The following is a 25,767-nucleotide window of genomic DNA, read 5'->3' as shown; positions in this document are numbered from 1 at the left end:
AGAGGACAGAGTGGTCAACTGTCACAAATGCTAGTGATAGGGAAAGTAAAGTGTGGTACTTTTTGCTAATGGAGGAAGCTACCTGGGGTTTTAGGAAGCCCCTCTTGTTTAAACTAAAACATTGGAAAATAATGTTAAATTTATGAATTTCCAGCCATATTCAGTAGAGTTTTTTCCCACAGTAATACAGATTCTTTGATATTGGTTGAAATTTTTTCTATGGACTAGTAAGTGGTCAGGTTTTGAAAATGTTCTATGTGTGTTTCAAAAGAATGTATATTCTCCGACATCTATGCTAAGCTTGTTGATAATGCTCAAATCCTTCATATTCTTACTAATTTTCATTGAGAGAAATATTAAAATCCACTACTATGTGGATTTTTATTTTTCTTTTGTTAATTGTCAGTTTTTAATTTTACTCTTTGAGTCTCTCTTGTTATTTGCAAATAAGATCAGCATTATTATATATTCCTAATGAATTGTTCATGTTATCATCTTATACAGATCCTTTAAAACCTATTTCATCTGTTACTAATAAAGCTCTCCCACCTGTTTTTTAAAAAAAGTGCATTTGTGTAGCTTTTCCAGCCCATTTCATCCAATATTTCTGTGAGCTTATGTATGAGATGTATCTTTGTAAAAAGCATGTAGCTGAATTTCTTAATCTAATCTAGAGTCTTAACTTACAGATTTAAGCCATTTACCTTTACTGGACTATTGATTTTTTTTTTTTTTCTATTTTGTGTGTTTTCTATTTATCATGCATTTTCTTCTTTTTCTTCTGCCTACTCAGGAACTTCTATTGAATTGTTTGTTTACTTTATTTCCCTCTACTGGCTTGGAAGTTAGGTATTTTATGTCTATTCTTTGAGTAGTTATCTTTCCATTTTTAACATAGTGCTTCCTTAACAGACTCTAAATTTGATCAGTATATCTGCTTTCTGTTTTCATTGCAAGTGAAAAACTTCATCCCTAACGATCCAACTCCTGTCTTTCACATTATTGCTTTTAGTGTTTTAACGTCACCTTGAATTTATAGTCAGTTTAGTCATTATTATAATTGTTATATAGTCAATAATTGTTTTGATATTTCACATAATTATTGGTATTTTTGCTCAGAACTTCTTCTTACATCTCATTTTTCCCTTTTTATTCAATTTCCTTCTTTCTGAAATACATTTTTTAGCAGTTTCTTCAGTCAGGTTTATTAGTGATAAATGTTCTCAGACTATCTCATACATGAATAATAATGTAATTTAAAATTCCAGTTTGATAGTTATTTTTTCCCCAACATCATAAAGATATTATTCCACTGTCTTCTGTTCTCTATTGTTGTGTTGATTTATGTGCAGCCAGTCTAATTGTTCCTGTGTAGATATTTTGCTTTTTTTTTTTTCTTACTGTTTTAATGATTTTTTTTTTCCCTTGGTGTCCTCCTTTCTAAGGGATGGGTGGGTATGGATTTGTTTTTATTTTAATTTTTTCTTAATCAGGAATCATTATTACTCCTGAATCTGAGGAATTATATCTTTCATCAATTCTTAGAAAATTCTCAACCATTATAATCTCAGTATTATCTCTCCCCATTCTTTCTGTTCTCCCCTCCTAGATTCCCATTGGATGTATGTTGGATTTTGCCATTTTGTCCTTCATGTCTCTTGACCTCCATTTTATGTTTTCCATCTCTTTGCCTTTCTGGGCTGCATTCTAAGTAATTTCTTCAGATCTGTTTTCAGGTTTACTAATTCTTTCCTCGAATGTATTTAAATCTTCTGTTTGATCTATTAACTTATTATTTCCATGATGAAATTTGTCATTTCTATTTGGTGCTTTTTCAAATCTGCCTATTCTTTTTTCATAGACTCTTACTCTCTACTTATGGTTTCAAACCCTTTATGTATGTCTTGAATTCTTTTAAACTTATTTTACATCCCTTTTTGGATTTTGTTCTATAATCTTATGTTCTTGGGGTTCTAATCCTCTTTTTTTATTATTATTGATGGATTGGTTCCTTATTCTTTATAATTCTTTACTTTGAGCTCATCTTTAGTGAAACTTGGTTTTTCTGTGGAAATCCTGTGCAACCTAGGTTGTGAGAATGACCCCTAGACCAGTTGTACATTTTCTCTGGCAAGCATCCTCAGGATATCATCACTCGGGGATGAATCTTCATGTTAATTCATCAATTCTGGAATCCTCAGACTCCAGATTTCCCATTGGAGGGGCAAGCACAGTACTTTCATTCTTTACCCAGCGGAGACAAAAAGCTTTCTTATCATCTTATTCTTGCATTGGAGGATTTTTTTCCTAGTCCACCCTGCTCTGAGGGCATAGCCTTTGGGGCCTTTGTGCAGAGTCTTGGCTCCAGTTCTCTGCTTTATGGTCTCAAGACCCATCTCCAATCCCTATGGAAGCATTAAAATTCAGGCCCCCAGGTCACCATGGCTGAAGACAGCCACAGTATCTGCCACTCTGGTTTTCTTCATTTTTTGCCCCTGGGATTCCCTTTCTATCATTAAAGCTCAAATGAATATCTACATTTTTATCACATATTATCTATCACTTTTTAGGTATTTATGGCAATACAGGTTTATGATTATCATAATCATCATCATCATCGTTACTATGACAGTTTGGTTCATCACATCGCTGGAAATGGTCAACAAAAAGTAGAAAATCTGCAAGAAGCCATATAAGTCAGTGGCATGTTTTGGCTCTGTGCAGTGCTGTTTTCATAATTATTAGGTTGGTATTAATCGAATTATAACCAGAAAACAGATACCATTTGCACATAGAACAGAGGGTCTTTAATACAGGGGCTTGCTTATGTACTTGGCAGATGCAGCCATTGCTAGAGACAGTCCTGGGCTGAGAAGAAAGGTGTTGGAATACACTGACTTCTCCTTTCTTAGTCTTCAGGCTCCTGCCAGAGCCTCCTCCCATTGGCCAAACCCAGGCAGGAGCCAACTAAAATACGAACTTTGGAAAAGCAGCAAGCGAGGTTGGCCTTCTTGCAGGGGAAAGGCAAGAAATGGATCTGGGGGCAAACAGGCTCAGGACCAGCAAAATATTCTATCATTTAAAACATATTTCCTGATCTCCAGTGATCAGAACACTCTGCTAAGATTGATATTACAGAACAGTCAACACATTTGACAACAGTTGACACAGTTGACAACACAGTTGTCAACACACTTGACAGTTCAACACAGTCCCCAGCCTTCAGTGGGAGACACCAACATACTAACTATATACAGATTAACCACACTACAAGTTAGATTACATTAGGTATTATAATAGATATCCAAACCAGCACATGGAAACACATGGCAGAGGCAAGTCGGGGGAGATGTGGGGCAGAAAGTTTGGAAAAGTTTCCCCAAAGTAGTGTCACTTGAGCTGCACCTTGAAGGATGAATCTGAGGCCGTAGGTGGGAAGGAGGGCCACAGGCAGGGAAAACAGGGGGAGCAGAGACAGCCGAGCCAGGGAAAGTGTGTTCCACACATGAGCACAGAGCCAGGCCAGAGTGGCTAGCAGGTGGTAGAGTGGCCAAAGGTGAGGCTGGAACCACATGCTGCCAAGTTAGGACTTTATTCTGCAAGTAATAGGAAGCAACTAAACATTTGTGTAGGGAAGGAACATAATCAGAATGAAGTGGCTGACTTCAGCTATTCAAGAGAAATATAATGTGAGCCACAAATGTAAACCCCATCTGTGATTTTAAGTTTTCTAGTAGCCATGTTACAAAAATAAGAAACACATGAAATTCATCTTAATATGTTTACTTAACCCAGAATCTCCAAAATATTATCATTTCAATATGTAATCAATATAAAAATTATTTATGAGCTATTTCACATTTTTCTTTTTTTATTGTCTTCAAAATCCAGTGTGTGTTTTATACTTCCAGCACTTCTCAATTTAGACTAGCCACATTTCAAGTGATCAGTAGTCACATGTAGCTAGTGGCTATTGAATTAATTGAAAGTGCAGGTATAGAGGATAGCAGAGTATTCTATCACAAAACCCTAGTTCCTCAGTTCATCAAAGGTTTTACCACACCCCTACCTAGCCACCTCCCAAAAAAGAGTTCTATGATCAAATAAGTGTTGAAAATACAGGGTTAATCAAATTAAACATGTTTCTTTAGTGCAGGATTTCTCAGAGCCTAATATGCTAATATACATCATGACCCTACAAGATACAAACACAGTCAATAGCATTTTCAAAATTTATTTGAACTTACAGGACAGAAATGACACTAACACATTTCCATTATTTGCTGGACTCAGGAGCAGAGCGCCTGGCAGCAGGTAGAGGCAGAAATACAGAAAGAAACACCAGGGAGAGGAGAGACTCCAAAGCAGCAGCCCATCAGAGGTGTCAAGTGCTGTGGGCAGGTGGGAGAAGATGCAAGCTTAGCAGGGGTCATTGAGCTTGGCAATGCCAAAGTCATCATGATTTTCAGGAGAGCAGTGTCAGGGAATGGTGGGGACAGACACCAGCACACCCTAAGTTGGAGAAGTGATGAGAGCAGGGGGGAATTGGCCATGAGTTGGCTCCTCTAGTGACATTTGGCTGTTTGAGGAAGAAGTGGGTTGAAGGAAGGGTGCTTACTTGCTTGTTTGTGTTAAATAATGTCTAGAAGGGAGGGAACCATGTTTATAGACCAAGAAGGAACAAGACTGAATATACAAATGGGAAGGGAAGGGTAGAGTCCTGGAGGAGAGGACCCTTTATTTTTCTCCCTGAAATCAGAGAACATCAGAAAGTGAGGGTAAGGGTGTGATGGAAACTTGAAGACAGAATTCTCGTCCAAGAGTCTTTGTAATAAAGTGCCAAGGGCTCAGCCAGGGATGAAAAGGATGGTCCCCAAATTCATCCTGATAAAGCAAATGCCATGTGTGCTCCCACCTTCGAAATCATAAAATCTCTGAGACTTTTCCTTTTATTCCAACATGGAACAGATTGAGAGGCCAGTGCCTGTGCGTTTTGATTGAATCATTCTTTCCTAAAGTGTGATACCCTTATCCCCACAGTACCCAAGGCGATGGTACACACAATAGTGCCCAGGTGGACTGTTTCTTTATTTTATTTTAATGGTTATATATTTATTTTCATGACTATTAGAAGAAGTATAACCAGCACATCAAACCCATGATTTCATAGATATTTAACTTCAAACATGAGTCAATTTAGAGAAAAACATTAAGTAAATAAGAGTAGAGATGGAATGTGGATGTGGCCAAAATCTTGAAAGCAGAACACAAGCATTCCCCTTGGGAGAACACTAGTGGCAGAGGACTGATATCCTTAGAGCTCTTCTGATTGCTTTCATCAGCATCACCTGGTAACTCTGGCTAGTCTCAGGGACACTGGACTATATGATGACCAGCACCATCTCACCAGGCGTCTGGTTACCCTTCTCTCCTTGCTACGTGAGAACCTAGTCAAACAGGCATCTGCATTGGCCTTAATGATGTAAAACTCTCAGTCGTTCTCTGCAGTTCCCCCCAAAAAAGCTGGATAATTTTGAACATAACAGTGGCACTCTGATTTCTTCTTGGTAGCACAAAATATAACCCACCTTATTCAATTTCTTTTTCACCAGTACATTCTGTGGAAGTAATTTTTTTAAAGCTGTTGGCAACATTGCAGAAAACTGAAAAGCAGTCTTCATTAGGACCATCTGTAGGCACAACTAAATGCAAAATAGATACACATTCACAGGAAAACAGAGAGAAACCCCTTGAAAAGCCCTCCACTCCAGCCATCCGACCTGTGCCTCCTACCTCTTGGGCCTTGATCATGTGTTCCCACCGCCAGATGGCTCTTCCCTGATTATCCCAGCCAAAAGTGACCACCTGTATCCATTCATCTTTCTCTCTCCACCTTCCAACACACGCTACTCATGTCATAGCTGGCCGGGTACCCACCTGCCTTTTCTTTTTGTCCGACAAAGGTCTCCCTGGGGTATTTCTCCACATCACTGCATGAGACAAGCCCTCAGTACCTTGCTGAATGATTTTGGAGTTATGTCACCTCACAGCTTGACATCTAGTTCAGCTGTGATGTAGGGTAAATCAATCCAAAGCGCATGCGGTACTTATCACCCCGAGGCCAGGCTGCCTGTGGCTTCCCTCAGAGACACCCGTGGCTGGACACCTGCAGTGTATCAAAAACCAGGAATTCTTTGTTCAAGTGGTTTAAGGCAGTGATCTTATTGGGAATCTCTGGGTGCTAGGAAATTTTAGGTCTCTTAATCATAGAACTTTCTTTTGAGAAATCTAGAGAAGTGTTTCTCAAACAGTCTTCTTCCAGTAGCTCACAGTCAGAAATACATTTTACATCCCCAAGTACATGCATAACTAAAAAACTTCACAAAACAATGCTGTGCACCTTATATTTTCTATTTAATTCTGTTTGTTTCTTTCTTTGTTTTAACGCTGGGCCTGACCAGTATTACAAAAAAAAACTAAATTGATTTTATTCTCATGTCTTACAGTTTCGAAAACACTGGTGTTGAGCATTTAGTTCATTTAATCATTTTAATAGCTTTGAAAATGTCTTGAGATGGGGGGGAAAAGCATAGATTCTTCCCAAGCTTAGCTGAGGCTGGGTCTGGGCCTCTCATTCCTCTAATTTTCTAAAAATCCTTAATTCTGTCATTGCTCCCCAGGGAAGAAAAATTGGAACCACATTGAAATGTCACAAACCTTGTCAGTCTGCTGCTTCAAAGCACTGACTGTAGTCAGTAAGGCCCCCTTGCCACCCAGGCCTGCTGCTCCCCAGAAGTTAGCAAAGCTCTTTCAAAAGCTGATGAATTCTTTCAAGGCAGCATTCACAAACCCAACCCGTCTGCTGATGAATATCTGTTTCCTAGAGGAGACTAAAATAACGTTCTCATCTATACCCTGTTTTTTCATAGGGTGTGCTGATCTCCAAAGCCTGGACACGATGCAGCCAACTGAGAGGAAAAGGCAGGGCTACATCCATGAGCTGATTCAGACGGAGGAGCGGTACATGGACGATCTCCAGCTCGTCGTGGAGGTGGGGGCAGGCTGTCCCCCGCAGGAGCTGGGGGGCGGCGTTCTTGGTTCAGGGGCTGCTGCCACTCAGAGGCAAAGCGAGATACCACCTTTGCAGTGTGAATTCACAAGTAGTGGGAGAAGCTGTCACACTCTCAAAATGTCATCTCTGCCATTGCATAATGTGGGGAAGATTCAGTCTCGACTAGGAGATCAGCTCTTTACCCTAGAATAGTCATTCAAAGGGAAGAGAGAGAGAGAATTGGGGGGCATGCAAGTGTGTTAGAAGCCCCGTCAAGGAAGGACAAGGGTCAGGTTGGGTGTGCAGGCACTAAAGCAAACTTTACCTCAAAATTTTGCCCAAATCTCACTCTCTTTACACTGCTTTTTTGATAGCTGTCATGTTTATAAACTTTGATACTGGAATTGTGAAGGATATTGGGATTATGAGGCAGTGGAAGTGTCCACCTAATGTTTGCATCAATTTGGAAAAGCCAAAAGAGGAGCATGTTCTAAGATATTTCCCACGTGTTGGGTACTGGCTATTTGCTTATGTCTCTGCCTTTTAATGATGACAGTGTCTCCGTTAGAGAAGAACCTTAGATGATTTCTGTTTGAGTGCACAAAATATGACTTTATACGTTTGTATCGAAGGCTCTTAGTTCCCGTGAAATGTGTCAAGGCCCTCAGATGAGAATGGCTGTGCCCACACAGGCCAAGTGGGGACAGCGTGTACCTGGCCACAACCTTGATAGCAGCCTAGAGCAGAGGCCACAGCCTCCCACAAGCCCTGCCCTCAATTCATTCTCCACCCCAAGTGCAGGCCAAGGACATCAGACCCGGAACACTTGTTTCTCTCCCATGTAGCGACAATGCAGTCCTTGGCTGGTGATGTCTGTCTTCCCCTGAAACTAGGGATCCTTGAGAACAGGCACTGTGTGTCCTGCAGTCTGCAGCCCCAAAACGTAGCCCAGCCCTTCTTAGGCCACCCCAGAAGTACTGAATGAATGAGGTGTGGTTGTGTCTGCACTTCTCTGACCAGGACAGACGGACTAGTGACACGCCCAGCTGTCATATTAACCCCCTGCAAGTAGTCAGCCCTGCAGCCGGTTAGATTACATCCCTAAGGGATGATAAGCGGATGTGGAGGTATCTCTTTCGCTAGCACAGAAGGAGATGAGGCTTGGGTATCACCCCGACATCACCACCACCCACTGCCTGCCTCCCTCACAGTCACCTACCCCCTGGTCATCCCCACTCTGCCTGCCTCCGGCGGTGCTCTGAGGGGCAGGGAGTCATGTCGGGATCGGGTTCAGGATGAAAGCGTCGGACACTGTGAGGCATTTGCATTGCTGTTCCTGTGGATGGGTACTTCTGCTTTCCTCACAGACCGCCGCATAGAGCAGGTAAATGGTCTAGGAATCAGCGAAGTAACAGAAATTTGTCAATGAATGGAAAAAACAGACAACCCAATGCTTTCCTGATCCTTCAGAAGCAGCCAGATAGCAAATCTGACTGTCTTCCCGGGGCACATTCTCACGGAAGTGTCCCGATGGCTTAAGACTGATTTTGGAACTGTAGAGAATATCCAGTTCATTTCACTTTTACCTGAATTCTTCTTTGAATCCACGTTAAACTCAGTAAACAATCACTGAAACACTCCTAGGTTCAAGGCACTATCCTAGGCAGTGGGGGAAGAGAGAAAAGAGCAAGTTCTTGTCCTCCAAGCGTTTGCAGTCTTGGTGGAGAAACCGACAGTTAGGGTCCAGTGAGGGGAGGGCTGGGAAGAGGCTGAACCTAAAGGCAGGGACCACCACGGCCATGCAGGAAAAGGACTTCCCCAGCTATGCTTCCCCGAGGCTTGAAGCACAAGAATGAGTTTTCTAAGCCAGGAAGAGGAAAGAGAGATGCAAAGGAAGGGGAGTTATGGACCCCCAAGTCTGGCGTGGCTGGAGAATGAGGCTGGTGAGGGCGGCCGGGACGGATCACACGGCCTCACAAACCTCGTGGAGTTTGCATTTTATCTCCCAGCCAACGAGGAGCCTTTGAACGAGTTTAATAAAGAAAGACATGGTCACATATGAGAAGGGTTACCTCAGATAACTTCACTGTTTCCTCAGGCTTTTAAGCCATGCCCTAGGAGTCCTAGTTGTGTAGTGGAAACTTGGACTTGGAATCATAAAGACTTGCGTTTCAGTTCTGGCTCCTCTACATTCTAGCTTTGTAACCTTGATCAGGTCACTCTCTGAGCCTTTGTTTCTTCATGGGTCAGTTGGGTATAATAATCCCTGACGCAGCTTCCCCTACGCTGCCCGTGAAGTTACCTGAGCACACGCACGCACGCACACCCATGCACACATGCACACGCGTACATGCCCGTGCTTTGTGAAGGCCTGAGCGCTAAGGGAGGCAGGGGCAGGCTGTTATCTCTTCTCTGCTGTCAGCCGACCTTCCGAAATCCGATCTGCTTGGCCCATCTTGGGGGTAGCATAACTCATCACTGGTTCTCCTGCTGAACTTCCCAGAAAGTTTAGGCTGTTCTGAACTCGGAGGTGCTCAACCAGACAACAGTCACGCAGCCTCGAGTCTGCAAGCCCTGCGGTGTGTGGACCCCTCCCGCCCACGGCTTTATTCAGTCCCATGGCACCCCTGTGAGACCGGCAACGAGGATCTCCACCCACTGAGGGCAGTGCTGGGGTCAGTCCTCAGAGTCCCTCAATCCTGGTAGGAGCCCAGAGAGCAAAACACAGGGAAACGATGCAGGTTGAAATATTACGACCGTAAATATGTTTCTTTCGAAATGCCATGGTCCTATTAATTTTAATGTAGGAAGATATTGTTTGACTTAGAACAAGTGTAGGCTGTATATTCCCACTTAACCTAACTTATTTCTTTTGGGTTTTGAATTTAGGTTTTTCAGAAACGGATGGCGGAGTCAGGCTTCCTCACTGAAGGGGAAATGGCCTGGATCTTTGTTAACTGGAAAGAGCTCATCATGTCTAACACAAAGCTGCTGAAGTAAGTCGTGAGCTGAGCGTCATCTGTCATTGCAGCAGAGACCCCCAGGTCCAGACCCGAGACTTTCACACCTAACTTGGGAGGGAGCCAGGGCAAAGGAACCTTCAACTGTTTCCTGCTCCCTCGGGCTTATTATTTGATTTTCATTTTACAGCCTTGTAGCTATAAAATACATAATGATCAAAGAAAGTAAAGAAATATAATAAAGAAAGACTTTGAACACAGACATAGAAAAAAACCAAATCATTAAAGAAACAACATATCAGCGTAGTATTCTAAAATATAAAATGTACTTTAATTTGGTCCAGGGCAGTTAGAGTCAGAAGAAAAGCCTCAATTCCTGGCCCAGACATAACTGGCTGGTTTGGCAGTCTTCTAAGTCCCCATGTGAAATTCTGCTTCCCTGGGTGATTTTCCAGACTCTGGGGGAAGGGCCCCGGCAGTCCCAGCTCCCCAGGATCTCTGCCCTGTCCTGGCACTCAGCCTGCCCTCCTCTGCCTCCTCACCGGCCTCGCAGGCTCCACTCCCCTCTTGCCCCAGCAGAGTGTGGACATTTTCTCTCTTCTTGGTTCAGCTGAGAACAAGTTAGAATTTTTCAAAAGCAGCTTTGCTTAAGAAACTAATGTGAAGCCAAAACATTTCCAAGGGCCTAGAAACACCCAAGTTTATAGACCTCATTTTCTTGCTCTTTGCTAACGTTGGACTGGGCTTGGTGTGGCCAGCAGAGCTTTATGCCCAAGCTGCCTACCTCTTCCTTCTGGCCTTTCCCTCCTGGTGCCAGAGGGTTTCAGGTAGCTCCTTGGTTATCATTCCCATTAGTCTTCCAGGGTATTCTGTACTTCATCTCCCAAGAATGCTCACGTAGAAGCAGAGTGAGAGAGTATGTTGCCTGCAGGGCCTTGCGGGTCCGGAAGAAGACTGGGGGTGAGAAGATGCCCGTGCAGATGATTGGGGACATCCTGGCGGCCGAGCTCTCCCACATGCAGGCTTACGTCCGCTTCTGCAGCTGTCAGCTTAATGGAGCAGCTCTGTTACAGCAGAAGACAGATGAAGACACAGATTTCAAAGACTTCTTAAAGGTAACTCTATTTGAGGCCTTGCGATAGCTTTGTGGGGAGAGCAGGCATGCCTGCCCCTTTCTGAGCCTGGAGGCAGGGGGCCTACCAGCACAGCAGGGAATCTCAGCAGTGGAGAAGGTGTCTCCAGCAGGTTCCAAAGGAAACAAAGTCGGTTACTTTGTGTTGCCTTTTAGGTGACCTGCTGGTTCCTGGCTCTGGGACCATGCTTTTGCTCCATCTAACAACAGAGTATTTTTTTAAGCATACTTACTTAAATCAGCTACTTGAGACTCCCAAAGAAACATCCAGAATGTCACTTTCTTCATTTTGTAAATTGTATTTATTTTATACCCATCTTATTCCAGAAAGCATATAAAATAGCTTCCATAAGTGTATAAAATACAACTAGATAAAATAAAATTTCAAATAAGCAGATGAATGAAGTGGGACAAAGGAAATGAGAATAGGAGAGTAGGAAAGAAATGATGTCAACCAGAAACAGAATAATACATAAAACACTTACCTGGTGATGCTAAACATATTCTAGAAAGTGCCATGAAATGTCATGAATTCTTTCCAGAAACCAAGGAGAAGAGGAAATGATTGGTTCCATAAATTAAAAACAAGTAGTTGGTAAAAAGTAAAACTGTAACTATATTCAGAAAGAGGAGTCTATAAATAATATAATGAATATCATCATTCTTAATAATCAACGATATCCTTTAGGTAGTACAGCAACAAGCTTCACACAACTGCTTGTTATAATAGAACGTCACATTTTGAGAAGGCATTTTCTTTGCTGTCATTCAGTAGTAGAAATTATTACTGCAAGTGTTAAATGGTGAGGGAATGAGTATAAAATCTGTTTCCTTCCCTTTTTTTTACAGTTCTTACTGTTTATTCAAGAAATACTGCATATCAGGGTCTGTTATACAGCCTCAATGGTATCTGAATGCATGACTTTAATATTTACATTATCAAAAAAGAATGAAAGAAATAATTGAACTTAAAATATAAGATGTTCAGACAGAGGACAAAAATCCCAACTGAAAAATGGAAGAAGTAATAAAGATGAAAGCAAAAGAGAGTCTAAAAATAAAAGTAATGGGATCCAACTGTCCTTTATAAGCCCGACTGTTCCCTTGGCTCAGGGCTGTCTCCATCCTGCGCTTCAGCCTGCCTGCATACGGCTGGACAATAAAACTCCTTTTGATCAAGAAAATTTTTTTTTTAAAAATAAAAAATAAAAAAAGTAATTGGCATCAAAATATTCAAGAACTGGTACATTGAAAAGAACTGATAAAATAGAACTCTAATAAATCTAATAGAAAAGAAAAAATAACAGATGTAAACATATTTCTTAGATGACAAGGGTATATAATTCAAAAGTGTATGCTAATAAATTTGAAAACTGCCTCAATAAGAATAGAAAGTCTGAAGACACTGTTAACCAAGGAAAAATTTGACAAAATTACCTCCAAAGAGGAGCTGGGTTCACTTGGTGGATTTAATGGCAGATTCTTTCCAAGCATAAAGAAGTAGGTTATTCCATATGATATAAATTGTTACAGATCACAGAAAAATAGAAAGCTGCATAGTTCATTCTACAAGGCAAAATGGTCCTGACCCCAAGACCCGTTTTTGTTTTTGTGCTTAATTGCAAAACTGAAAGAAGTTATCACCCAAATATCCAGAATACGGTAAATCCATAGACAGAATGCAGATCAGGGGATGCAGGGCCTGGGGGTGACAATTTGGGGAAGGAACTGCTTAATGGGTATGGGGTTTCCTTTCAGGGCGATGAAAATGTTTTAGAACCAGATAGAAGTGGTGGTTGCACAACGTCACGAATGTACTAAAAGCCACTGAATTGTTCACTTTAAAATGGTTGGTTTTAATGTTATGTGAATTTCAGCTCAATAAAAAGAGTTGTCTTAAGTTATAATCTAATATCTTTTATAAACATAGTTGTTAAAATCTTAATTAAAATAACAGTGAATAAAATTAAACATTACATTAAAAGGGGTCTATCGTAACCAACTAGGCTTATCCTAGAGGCATGTCATGTCTACTACACATGTTAAGTGTGTTCTAATATCACGCTTAGAATGCGAGAGGCTCCAGAGAAGGACCCCTGGGTTGTAGTCCCAGCTGTACCCCAGCTAACTGTGTGTCCTTCATTCTGTAAACTGGAGATAAGCAGATAATACATTTAAAGTACTTGAGCACAGAGACTGGCACCTAGTAAACATTTAATAAATGCTAGTGATATTTATTTTCCTTCTGCTTATTCGTAGATGCAAAAAGTGGTTCAATCTGAGGCACTGAAGACAGAACCCTTCAATTGGTGATAGGGGTGAAAGGCAGAGGATTAAAGAAAGGAACTATAAAAAACATAGAATCCAACTTCATAGAAATAATAAATAAACATGAATCTGAATAATTAGATCAATGTAGAATTGTGAGTGCATGTGAATATTTTTATATAATCAATAGTAGAATTAACAATAGGACATACCTTCTAAAGCAGAGTAAAAGATTTAAAAATTAAAAACTTTATCCAAATAGCAATAACAATAAGAATGCAAGTAGGATGTCAAATGTCATCACAATTATAACAATAGTAAAAATAAATAGAAATATTTATAGTCTTATAATCAAAAGTGTAGTGTTGGTTACATTAAAAAGCAAAACCTAACAATAAGCTGTTTCCCAAAAGATGACTTAAAAAGAATGACTCAGGAAATACGGAAATAAAAGGCATGATGACATTTGTTATAACAACATTTATTAGATATAGATATCTATATTAAACCAAAGGAAAGGACAATTTTAATATGCAACAGTGGGAGATGATTTAGGTAAATTATAGTAAATGTATTTTTCAATCATTGAAAATGATCACTCCAGACTACTAGCCACTCTATTCAGGTACTGTGTAGGAAAGACGCAAATAATTGTGTCCTTGGTCTCACGGAGTTAACAACCTGGTATGGGATAGAGAAACCTAAACCATGATACTTCTACCTGTACTACCCAGTCCACATGTGGTATGACAAAGGCAGACATGGATGTTTATGGGAGCACAGAAAAGGATCCCTGAAAGGGAGGGAAGGCATCAAGGAGGGGAGATCTGAGAAGGGGAAGCATAACCTGAGTCTTCAGAGAAGAGTATGAATTAGCCAAGTGAAGAAAGAGCAGGAGGAACAGTATGAGCAAAGACTAATACATTCATTGCCTGGCACACAGTAGGTGCCCAATGAATGTTGGCGATCGTTACTAATAAAGTATGGATAATGGGGACTCGGAGGTGGGGAAGTCAAGGGCAATTTAGGAGACAGTGAGATTGGAGTCAATGAAGACTTCTAGGTGTGTGGGGGAGTAGGTGGGGAGTAGGAGGGTGCAGGGGGTGCTACCAACTCAGAGATGGAGGCAGAAAAGCTAGGCTTTATAAGGGAAAACGAGGAGTTCATTTTTGTTGAGGTTGAGATGGAGGTGCCTTTGGGACATCCAGGTAAGAAGGAGAGTAAAATGGCAAGTCTAGAGTTCCCCAGAGGCTCTGGATTAAAGACACTGAGACTCAACAGCAGGAAATCTTGGGCAGCACTTACGGTTAATAGTGGGTAGAGTAGGAATCAGTCTCTCCACCAAAACAACTATTGAACTGGCAGAAACTGTCTGAACCAACCATTTTGAAACTCTGGAGTCTAGTGGTACACTGTGCAGCATCCAGAGAGGAGCTGGAGGTAATGGCTGGTAAATTGAATTATCGGCAGATGTGACCCTTCATGCAGTGGCTACCATCCCCATCCCCTGATGCATAGCAGGCAGCAGTGGAGACTGCAGCTCAGGTTCCTGGTGCAGCTTGCTGATGCCAGGGTAGGCTATAAGGAGCTACTCCTCTAAAATCCAGAGGTGTGTGTGGTCTGACAGCTGATCACTGCTTTTGATCAGCTGCTTGAGATTTCAGGGGGGTGCGGCTTTGAGGGAGGCATTGTTCTAACCCCCCTCGGGTAAAAGTCTCGGAGGAGTCTTAAAGAGGTGTACCTTTTTTCTTCTTTTCTCTTTCCATTCCCTGTTTGGGAGCAAATCTAGTTTGGAAAAGTTCCAGATTGATGGCTCCAGCCCTAAGCAATAGCAAAAACAACAAGATCTAGCAATCCCAGAGGAATGGGACAACTAGATTCCCAGAGTTATAACAACATAAAATTCAGAATGTCCCGTTCTCAACAAAAAATTACAAAACACATGAAGGAACAGGAAAGTATGGCCCATTCACAGGAAAAAAAGAATTTTACGGAAACCATCCCTTAGGTAGTTCATACATTAGAACTCTCATTCAAAGACTTTAAATCAACTATCTAAAATATTTTCAGTGAGCTAAAGGAATCCATATGCAAAGAACTAAACGAAATTAGGAAAACATTGTCTGGACAAAATAAAAATATGGAAATTATAAAAAGGAACCAAACAAATTTTGGAGCTGTAAAATACAGTAATTGAAATGAAAAACTCATTTGAGGAATAGGTTCAACAGCAGATTTGAACAGGCAGAAGAAAGGATTGGCAAATCTAAAGGACAGACCATAAGATTACCCAGTGTGAGGAGCAAAAAAAAAAAAATAATTAAGAAAAATGAACAGAGACTGAGGGACCTGCGGGACACATCAAGCATACCAACATACACATCACTGGAGTCCCAGAAGGGCAAGAGAGAGAGAAAGGGGCAGAAAAAGTACTTGAAGAAATAATGGCCAAAACTTCCCCCTGTGGTCAGGAACAAGACAAGAGTGCCTACTGTCACCACTGTTTTTCAACATTGTACTGGAAGTTCTGGCCAGAGCACTTAGGCAAGAAAAAGAAATAAAAATCCAAATTGGAAAAGAGGAAGTAAGATTGTCTCTGTTTGCAGATGACATGATCCTATATAGAAAATTGCAAAAGAATCCACAAGAAAGTTACTAGAATAATAAATGAATTCAGCAAAGTTGCGGGGTACAAGATAATCACCCCCAAATCAGTTGGGTTTCTATATACCAGTAGTGAACAATCTGAAAAAGAAATCAAGAAAACAATTCCATTTACAATGGCATCTAAAAGAATAAAATAGCTAGGAATAAAGTCTTTCAAGGAGGTGAAAGACTTGTACACTGAAAACTATAAAACATTGCTGAAAGAAATTAAAGACATAAATAAATGGAAAGACATCCTGTGTTCATGAATTGGAAGACTTAATATTATTAAGATGTCAATACTGCCTAAAGCAGTCTACAAATTCAATCCAGTCTCTATCAAAATTCCAGCAGCCTTTTTGCAGAAATAGAAAAGTTGATCCTCACATTCATATGGAACTGCAAGGAGCCTTGAATAGCCAAAACAATCTTGAAAAAGAACAGAGTATTTCCTGATTTCAAAACTTACTACAAAGCTACAGTAATTAAAACAGTATGGTACTGGCATATAGATAGACATATAGACCAATGGAATAGAATTGAGAGTCAAGAGATAAATCCACGCATCTCTGGCCGGCTGATTTTCAACAAGGGTACCAAGTCCCTCCAATGGGGAAAGAATAGTCTCTTCAACAAATGGTGCTGGGACAACTAGAAATCCAAAAGAATGAAAGTGGACCCCTACCTCTCATCATATACAAAAATTAATTAAAAATGGAACAGTGACTTAAATATCAGAACTATAAAAGTCTTACGAGAAAACATAGGGAAATATCTTCAGGATCTTGTAGTAGGCAATTGAGTTTTAGATTTTACACCAAAAGTACAAGCCACAAAAGAAAGAATAGAAGAAATAGACTTCATCAAAATTAAAAACTTTGTGCATCAAAGGACGTTATCAAGAAAATGAAAATACAACCTATAGAGTGGAAGAAAATAATTGGAAAGCATATCTGATAAAGATTTAATAACCAGAATATATAAAGAACTCTTATAACTCAACCACAAAAAGGACAAACAACCCAATTAAAAAATGGACCAAGGATTTGAATAGACATTTCTCAAAAAAGATATTCAGATGGTCAATGAGTATATGAAAAGATGCTCAACATCATTAGCCATTAGAGAAATGCAAATTAAAATGACAATGAGATACCCAGTTCACATCCACTAGGATGGCTGTTATTTTAAAAACAGAAAATGACACATGTTGGCAAGAATATGGAGAAATACGAACCCTTGTATATAGTTGGTGGGAATGTAAAATGGTGCAGTCACTGCAGAAAACACTGTAGTAGTTCTTCAGAAAGTTAAACATTAACTTACCGTCTGATCCAGCAATTCCACTCTTAAGTATATAGCCAAAAGAATTGAAAGCAGGGACTTGGACAGATATTTGTACACCACTGTTCATCACAGCATTATTCACAACTGCCAAAATGTAGAAGCAGCCCAAGTGTCCATCAGCAGATGAGTGGATAAGCAAAATGTGGTATATCCATATGATGGACTATTATGTGGCTGGGAAAAGTAGTGAAGTTCTAATGCCTGTGACAACATGGATGAACCTTAAGCCTTCATGTTGAGTGAAATAAGCCAAACACAAAAGGACAATTATTGTATCATTACTCTAATATGAAATAGAAGAAGTAAGTTCATAGGTACAGAAAGCAGAATAGTGGTTGCCAGGGATGGCCAGAGCTGGGGAATGGGAAATGATTGCTAAATGAGTCTGAGTTTTGGTTTGGGATGATGAAAAGAGCGTGGAAATAGATAGCAAGGAACATTACACATACTGTCAGTGTACATAATAACAAAGAATCGTCCACTTAAAACAATTGTATGGTATTTTTATGGTATGTCTATTTTACCACAATTAAAAATAAATTGTTTTTTTTAAAAAAATAAAAGACTGGGTAGAGGAGAAGACGGTGGTGAGTGTGTCTGGAAGGTGGCTGGGCTGGGCAGCTGGCCGGAGCGAGTGGCTGCGCCAGCCCTGGGAGCACCTCCCAGCTGGGGGCATGAGTGAGGTGCTCCTGCTGTCCCCGTGACACATGTCATTTTTGGTCCCGAGTTACTAAAAGGAGTTAGACATCTAAAAAGGAGTCAATATCAGGAGGATGGCCACTGTTTGCCTTGTTTCCGTTGGGTATGTTGTTTCCTTATGAGCCCCCCTTTATTTTGCAGAAGCTGGCGTCCAACCCCCGCTGTAAAGGCATGCCACTGTCCAGCTTCCTGCTGAAGCCCATGCAGAGGATCACCCGCTACCCGCTGCTCATCAGAAGCGTGAGTGCTCGGGCCGGGCGGCCGTGCCTGCCTCCCAAGAGGACCTGTGGGGCTCAGAGGCTAAACTGAGGGAGCCTCCAGGTGTGCCAGCCCCCCACCCAGCCACGTGATGTGACTCTGCAGAAGGGATCCCACTGGCTGATGGACCAGGCATCCATATGTGTGTGCATGTGTGCACATGTGTGTGCATGAGCACCTGTGTACACACATGTACTTGTGCTCTAAAGGGCTGAAGCCTGGCAGTGGCAAAGAAATGAGTCATCCAGTGTCCCTTGGGTGACCTGTCTTCCTCCTTTCCAGGAAACTCCTCTGGGCCTGGAGTCATTTGTATGTTTTTGTAGGTAGGGTAAAGGCCCTCTAGACCACCATCCTGGAGTGGGTCTTGATCCCAGAGATAAGGTGGAATCACCATTAGCATAATCCTGCCTTTCTTCTGAGATAAATTCAGCCCCCAACTGAACACCTCTCTATGTGTCCCAGGGTCTCCAGTGCAGCAGGTGCTGAACAGCCCATCATCGTCCCCTACCCATACCCCACCTCAACTTGCTGCCTAGACATTCCTTCTGAAATTCCGTCTGTCTGCCTTTTTGATGGAAGCAATGTGGGTCTCTTGAGCCAATATGCTTTCTAAGGAGAAGGCAGACTTTACAAAAAGATTATTCTACCAATAATGATTGGTAGAATTTCGATCTCCTTACACAGAAAAATAGTAGAAATAATATGGGACTGTTGCTTTTATTGATTATTCCTGGACCTTGAAGTCAATATAGACTTACACCATGTTATACCAAACCCACCTATCAACACAGGTCCACAGTTCCGTATCTGAAATCTTCTGGGCCAACTGTGTTTCAGAATTCAGACTATAACTCAATACTATATATTATACAACACCCACAACAGAGCCTGGGGCAACACCCATAATCAAACACATTAATCTTTCTACAGCAAAATAAATGAACATTGACTGTAAGTAAAATAAATATTATAGCTTCAGTTCAAATTAGGTTTGTCAACAAGCGAGTACTGACACTTTCGGCTTTCTGAACCATTTTTGGGTTTTGAAATTGTAGGGAGAGGCCTGTGGGCCGGCAGTGCCGGCGGCAGTGGTCTGGGTGGCAGCTGCCTGTGGAGGACCGGCTAATTTCCGGAGGGACTGCGCCAGGTTTTCCTCGGGCCTCTGCATTTCCATTTGTTGCGTCACTGCAGAATGAACTAAATGCATTTTCCTACATGCTGATGCTATAATTTTATTGTATTTTTCCCGAGGCAGGAGATTCATTGCCTTCAACAGATTTTTCAAAACCCATCAGTGACTCCCCAGAATTGTATGAACCATTGCTACTCAACAAGTTAAACCAGTTATCAAAATTGCAGCCAGTTTGTAGTGGTAGGTTTTCCTTAAATGCGGGGGAAGAAGTACAGAGGTGACCTATGATTAAGGCCAGTTACCTGGAGCCAGCTGAAGAGCAACCAGAGACCTGCAGGTCTCAGGGCAGGTGCTCTACGTAGCACTTGTCGCACCTGTTGCTACCTGTCCCCGCCTCCCTGTTTCCCTGTTCGCCTAGCTTATGGTAAGCACTCAGTGCCTTGTGGACAGACAAATGGTAGGCTGGGTGGGTGGGTGAGTGAAAGAAACTACACCCCAAGTGATGGTGCCCCACTCTTCCCCAGATTCTGGAGAACACCGCAGAGAACCACGTGGACCATCCCTCCCTGAAGCTGGCCCTCGAGCGGGCGGAAGAGCTGTGCTCCCAGGTTAATGAGGGCGTCCGGGAGAAGGAGAACTCGGACCGGCTGGAGTGGATCCAGGCGCATGTCCAGTGTGAAGGGCTCGCCGAGGTGGGGCCCGGGGCCTGGCCCAGTTGGAGGCTTCCAGGGCAGGACTGGGGTGGGGGGGGTGGGGTCAAGGCCTCCCCTGGTGTGGGAACCTACGTCTCAGCTCAGCCCGGGTGGACTCACCGTCCTGCCCCTAAAGACACTTGTTCTTGGGGATCTGCTTCCTTTCTTGTAAAGGGAAGTTGGTCATTCGGTTTTGAGTCCTCTGATTCCAGCCAGTAAAATCTGTATTCTGTGGGCATAAGTAACCATTTCACTGGTCCAGTTTGAAATCTTTAAGGAAATTACCAACTACGGGCCTTCTGTGTAAAGGCTGCAGAAGGCTCTGGCTTGCAGCCGTATTCCCAGTGTGGGAATTCCCGACGTGGGGATTCCTCCTCAGTGCCCCAGGTCCAGGCTGGGCCCCACACCGAGGCTGGGCTGGGTTGTGCTGGGACTTCCGCTCTCCGGACTTACAAAGTGATACTTCTTTCTCTACTTAAGCAACTTGTTTTCAACTCCCTCACCAACTGCCTGGGGCCCCGGAAGCTTTTGCACAGTGGGAAATTATACAAGACCAAGAGCAATAAGGAGCTTCTCGGATTCCTCTTCAATGACTTCCTGCTTCTCACCTACATGGTCAAGCAGTTCGCGGTCTCCTCGGGCCCCGAAAAACTCTTCAGCTCTAAGTCCAATGCTCAATTCAAAATGTATAAAACGGTGAGTGTCTCCTTCCTGGCGCAGCATCGGGGCATGGTAAGGTTTTGCCTTTTCCCTAAGGGCCTCCCTCCCGGCCTGAGCCCTTCCTGTCCTCTCGAGACGCTTCACCTGCTCCGGATGAGCCGTGCACCCGCCAGACGGCAACATCAGCTCCTTGTCACGCTCCAAGAGAAGCCCCCGTGGCTGGTTCCACTGCCCTCTGATAGCGGTCCGCGGGGATTCCAGCTCTGCAATCTGGCTTCATCCCTGGCACGCAGTTGTGTGCATGCGTGTGTGTGCATGCGTGTGTGTGCGTCCGTGTGTGTGCGTGCGTGTGTGCGTGCGTGTGTCGGGGAGAGGGGAGAGGCGGCTGGCAATCCCGCAGTAAAGGGCGCAGTCTTAGAGTCCGCACCTCGAGCATGAGCAGGGCCCGCCCCGGCCACACGCACATCAGGCCTTTGTCCACTGAGCCTGAGGCCGAGGCCAAGTGTCCGCGTGCAGAGGACAGACCGCGGCTCGCCAGCCAGACGGGCCCCTGGAGCTCCTGTCCACAGTGAGCAACAGCGAATCCACCCTGGGTGCTTCCTTTTATGAAATGGGGGCAGTTTCCTTCTTCCCCATGAAAAGATCTTTGAAGCTAGACCCTCCTCGACTTCTCCATAAGAGCCTTCAGAGCCGGCAGATCTCCGCTCTGCGGATGAGGGGCGTGGGCTGGCTCCTCTCATGGCCTGTCTTGGCCCCGATTCTTGCAGCCCATTTTCCTGAATGAAGTCCTGGTGAAGCTGCCCACAGACCCTTCCAGTGATGAGCCCGTCTTCCACATTTCTCACATCGATCGGGTCTACACCCTCCGAACAGACAACATTAATGAGAGGTCAGTCCCCACCGTGCACGACCTGCCTGGAAGTCTGAGGGACCTCCTGGATATCAGCTCCAGTCTGCCCACATCCGAGTAATTCTGTCTTCTCAGCTGTTGCCTGTGATGAGCCCTGGTTTAGATACCACCCAACAGCCACCGCCCATGTTTCCAGGCTTGTTTGTCCTCGCACCCCTACTTGCTCACCATCTTCCTAGAGGGCAGAGCCAGCCCCCACACTCCCCGGGGCTGCCCGGGCCATGAGGCCACAGTCACTCCCTCCTTGTGCCACTGCAGCTCCTCTCCCACCCCCCGCCCGGGCCGCCAGCCTGGGCCTCAGCCTCCCCTGCTTCCCTCTGGGACAGTAACCCCAGGAGGCTGCCACCCCTCCTCTATGCACACGGTTCTTCGGATAATGGAACCTGCCGTGCCAAATTGTCATTCTTGTGGTTAACTGCATCATCCATCTCTGTGTCCCCAGCTCCCTGCACATAAGCAGTCAAGAGGTTTCCTTAGAAGTTCTTAGAAAATCCCCAATTAGCAAACAAGCTTTAGGTTTATGACTGGAAGATATAAAGCCGAGGTTAGCAAAAGAGGGAAGCAGGTGCCAAGCTTTGGGGCTCCCGGGCCAACGAGTGAGGTGTCTGGGGAGGATGGGAAAGGTGCCCCATGGCTGCACTTTGCTCCTCTGCCAGGACGGCCTGGGTCCAGAAGATCAAAACGGCATCTGAGCAGTACATTGACACTGAGAAGAAGAAACGAGAGAAGGCCTACCAAGGTACTGGGGCCACCAGCAAGGCCTGGGTGTGGGAGGCTCTTGTCCTCACACCACCACCCGCTGCCCCAGCCCCACACAGTGCTGCCACTGCCTGGCCCACGGCTGGGGGTGAGCACAGGATGGGTAGGGAGAGTAGACTTGCTGCAGGGGCAGCCTGTAGCCCTGGGCTCGGCCTCCCCACCACCCCGTCCATGGGCCCCCTGCAGCCCCCACCAACCCCAAGCAATGGGGATGGCATCCAGTGCAAGCTCCAGGGCCTCCCTGCTCTGTGGCAAAGCCTCAGTCTCACCTCCTGCCCCCACAAATTCTTCACCTGTTTCCAGGAAGGTGCAGCTCTGTCCATGGCCAGTCTCCCCTCCTCTTGGTCCTGTTTGCTCCATCAAACTTCACTCCTATGGACCGTTTCTCTCCCTCCACCTCCCCCTCAGCCCTGTCCCGACCTTAAGCACACACCCGCCCCTCCTCACCTCCCCAGCCTTTCACTCCACTTGCCCTCCCCAGTCACTCTGGGAAAATGGCTCTTCAGATGCCACCAGTGACCTGGCCAGCGGCCGGGCGCAGTTTCCATCCTCCTCGCTCTCTGCACCTGATGACGGGTCATCGCACCTGCTCCTCCCCCGGCTTCCATGACACTCCTGGGGGTCCTGCTACCACCCGAACCCCTCTTTCTTCACCTTCCTTCCCAGCTTGTCTTCCTCCCTCGCCTGAACACCTTCTGTCCTTGCTGGAAAGCTCTCCCACCCTGGGCTCCCGGCTCATCCCGGTCCATGCTCACCGGGCGGCTGCTCCACTCCCGCAGCTCTCCATGCAGCTGCTCCCCACACACCTGCTAGACCCTCCAGGCAGCTTAGGTCAGCATTCTCCAGAGGAGACTAATAATCCTGGAGCCAGCTCCTCCCCGAGTCTCTGGGGGCGGCGGTATTGTCCTTGGCTGCCCAGACTGAAAGTGCTTCCTGAGCCCCTCACCCCCTCCGCCGCCAGCTGCCAAGCTGCGTGCATCCTCCGCTGTCGGCATCGCAGTTGCCTGCTCCTCTCCTTTCTCGGGCCATAGCCCAGTTAAGACCCACCAGACTCACACCGGGACTGTAGCACGAGGCTCCTGAGTGACTCCCCCTCCGACCCCCATGTCTAGTCTCTCCCTCCACCACCATCCTCTTAGTTTCTGGAGTTTTCTTTTTACAAGTCCGCTCTCGGTGTACCGCTCCCTACTTATGCATCTTCCCTCTCACCTCCCAGATTAGGAACAAATTTCTCGTCTCAGAACTCAGGGTCCATCCACAGTAGAACCTGTTGCCCAGTCCCGTGTCCCACTGTGTCCCTGCGTCTGCCCCACACCACTGCCTAAGGGAACAGCTCGTTGCCCAGTCACCCGCCTTGTCCAGGCTGCCTCCGTCTGAGACGCCCCTCCCACCCACCCTCCATGGAACTCCTTCCCCTTCTTCAAGGCCCAAGTCATACACTGCCTCCTCCAGGACACCTTCCCAAACGCCCTAACCACCCAGCACAGAGTCCCCACTCTCCTGGAGTCTGTGGTTGTCCTCTGGGCTTTAGTCCTCTATGGTTTCTGCTTAGCCCTGAGCCCCTTCTTCGTCCTCTGAGATCACAGTGAGTTCCCCACAGGACCCGCACGTGCCTTGCGTGCAGCTTTGGTCATGTCCCCCGATCATGGGACAGACGACCCACTTGCTCGGGGCAGCCACACAGGTCGTGGTGACGCGCCCGATCAGAACTGCTGAGGCTCCGTGAATGCCAAGCCCCGGCCTCCCCGCCCCGTGGGACCTGCCCGCCGGCCCCTCCACTGTGCTCTGAGCCCCCTTCACCGCCACCTTGGGAACCCTGTCCGGGCCCCCTCCACGCACCTCCCTGCCCCATCCGCCCCTCACATTTGTGTTTGCTGGCTGCTAGACTCGCAGCTCTGTATATTTTTTTTATTCAGGTTTCCCTTATTTTGTTATGTACTCCTGAAAAGGTATGCAAAAATCACCTTTTGCTCCTTGAATCTTCCTTTAATGTACTTTAAGAGCTTGCTGTTGAAAAACCAATGATAATCATTTCATGAAACATACAATGATCTCTTAATTGGTCAAAGATGTGAATCAGACTTCCTGTTCAGTTTGCTTACCTCAGCATCTGTTTTTTGCTATGCATCTTCCACGTGTTCGAGTCCTTTGGCATTTGTTGATTGTTCTCTCCATGCCAAGCCTGTGCTGAGCCCACCCAGGCCTTGGAGCTTAGCTCCTGCCTTCCGGGGACTGAGGTGTGGCTGCCCAGAGGGAAGATTATACTTCACCTGAGTTTTTACAACAAAATGGCTCACCTAGCAGCTTTTTGTTAGCTTTTAAATCTGCAGGCGAAGCCTGCTCACTAACTTCCTTTTTACCAAGATTATCTGAGTCCACTGCCTAATTGTTCTCCTTATTAAATACCTCCTTAAATAGAATAAGGTCTTCAATGAAACTGCTCCATGAACTGAAGTCTTTACATATAATTGGAATTCTGGTGACTGGTAAAGTAAACCTTGGTATCAGGCAGAACTTTTTGAATTCTAGCTGCCATTTAGAAGCACTGGGACTTGAGCAAATCCTCTCTAAGCCTCATTGATACAACAGGGCTGCCAACCTGTAGAGTAACTGTGCAGATTAAATGATATAAATCGTGTAAAAGTCTTAGCACATGCCTAACATGAGTCCCAATAAATGTTATCTCCTATTTAGTGCTGAACAAATATAATGTACTATTTATTAATATCACTGTATGCTAGGCAGTTGAGACAGAAATACAAGGAGGAGGAAACAGTCCATGCTCTCCAAGGAGTCGTCTCTGGCAGAGGAGACTGCCATTGCACAGAATTTCAGACCCAGCAGGCTACGGGGCATTCATAAGTCAAGAGTATAGACTCATCTGTGGTTGGGAAGGGGGCTGGGGGTGAGAGGGGATATTGGGTGCTGCCTGGCAGAGACAGTGGGGAAGGCATTCCTTGTACAGGACACCCCTGGGCAGCCAGATGCTGCCTGTTGGGCCCTTGTGCAGTGGCAGGGGAGTTAGAAGTGGAGCTACCATCGGTTAGGAAGGCAGACTGTGAGTGTCTCCAGCTTAGCCTCACCCCTGTGCTCACTTGACTTGTCTTCCTCTTTCGTAGCCCGCTCTCAGAAGACTTCCGGCATCGGGCGTCTGATGGTACACGTCATTGAAGCTACAGAATTAAAAGCCTGTAAACCAAACGGTAAATGCTTCTTTCATTCCACAAGTCTGGTAACTGGCTCCTCTTTGCCG

The 25,767-nt window shown here is 44.6% G+C and overlaps 1 protein-coding gene across 2 annotated transcripts in view; it reads left to right on the top strand.

The window, feature by feature from the left end:
• The window catches only part of ITSN2 (intersectin 2), a 202,150-nt gene that overhangs the window by 174,459 nt on the left and 1,924 nt on the right, over positions 1 to 25,767 (top strand). For both annotated transcript variants that reach the window (XM_037813289.1, XM_037813290.1), the window contains 9 exons: positions 6,930 to 7,051; positions 9,941 to 10,047; positions 10,943 to 11,126; positions 18,245 to 18,343; positions 20,018 to 20,185; positions 20,666 to 20,881; positions 21,613 to 21,734; positions 22,412 to 22,494; positions 25,634 to 25,717. In XM_037813289.1, coding sequence (XP_037669217.1) covers positions 6,930 to 7,051; positions 9,941 to 10,047; positions 10,943 to 11,126; positions 18,245 to 18,343; positions 20,018 to 20,185; positions 20,666 to 20,881; positions 21,613 to 21,734; positions 22,412 to 22,494; positions 25,634 to 25,717 — 1,185 coding nt within the window. The remainder of the gene's footprint in view (positions 1 to 6,929; positions 7,052 to 9,940; positions 10,048 to 10,942; positions 11,127 to 18,244; positions 18,344 to 20,017; positions 20,186 to 20,665; positions 20,882 to 21,612; positions 21,735 to 22,411; positions 22,495 to 25,633; positions 25,718 to 25,767) is intronic.

The sequence above is a fragment of the Choloepus didactylus genome, chromosome 20, assembly GCF_015220235.1.
Source record: "Choloepus didactylus isolate mChoDid1 chromosome 20, mChoDid1.pri, whole genome shotgun sequence".
Classification (NCBI taxonomy): Eukaryota; Metazoa; Chordata; class Mammalia; order Pilosa; family Megalonychidae; genus Choloepus; species Choloepus didactylus.
The sequence above is the reverse complement of the archived record's forward strand: the minus strand, read 5'-3'. Positions and strand labels throughout refer to the sequence as shown.